Genomic DNA, 443 nt, shown 5'->3' with positions numbered 1-443 from the left:
CCCACCCACCGCCAGCGGCGGGCGGCGGCAGCAACGCAGCAGCGGCAGCAACGCTACAGCAGCGGCAGCAACGCTACAGCAGCAGCAGCTGCAAGACAGCAGCAGCAGCGGCAGCAAGACAGCAGCAGCAACGCTACAGCAGCGGCAGCAACGCTACAGCAGCAGCAGCAGCAAGACGGCAGCAGCAAGACACCTTTTTCTTGTCGAGTCCGGGGGTGTCGTAGAGGAAGCGCGCGACAGCAGCAGGGTCTTGGGCCTCGATGAGCCTGCGGTCGGCGAGCCACTGCAGCGCAGCAGCAAGACCTTCTTTGTTGAACAGCAGCACAGCTTTGTCGACAGAAGCTTTCAAGTCTGCTTGCTTCCGCAAAGCCTGCATCATCTCGCAGTGCGTGCTGCTGCTTCTTGCTGCGCTGCTGCTGCTGCCCACGGTCCACACGGCGCAG

The 443-nt window shown here is 63.2% G+C and overlaps 1 protein-coding gene across 1 annotated transcript in view; it reads right to left on the bottom strand.

Annotated features, from left to right (window-relative positions):
* The window catches only part of ETH_00033590 (TBC domain-containing protein, putative), a gene marked incomplete at both ends in the record, with an annotated part of 4,822 nt that overhangs the window by 2,542 nt on the left and 1,837 nt on the right, over positions 1-443 (bottom strand). The window contains 2 exons of the mRNA XM_013374114.1: positions 194-266; positions 304-443. Of these exons, the coding sequence (XP_013229568.1) occupies positions 194-266; positions 304-443 (213 nt within the window). The remainder of the gene's footprint in view (positions 1-193; positions 267-303) is intronic.

This window comes from Eimeria tenella, genomic scaffold (genome assembly GCF_000499545.2).
Source record: "Eimeria tenella Houghton genomic scaffold, Eth_scaff1929, whole genome shotgun sequence".
NCBI classification, from domain to species: Eukaryota; Apicomplexa; class Conoidasida; order Eucoccidiorida; family Eimeriidae; genus Eimeria; species Eimeria tenella.
This window is presented reverse-complemented; position numbering and strand designations above follow the sequence as displayed.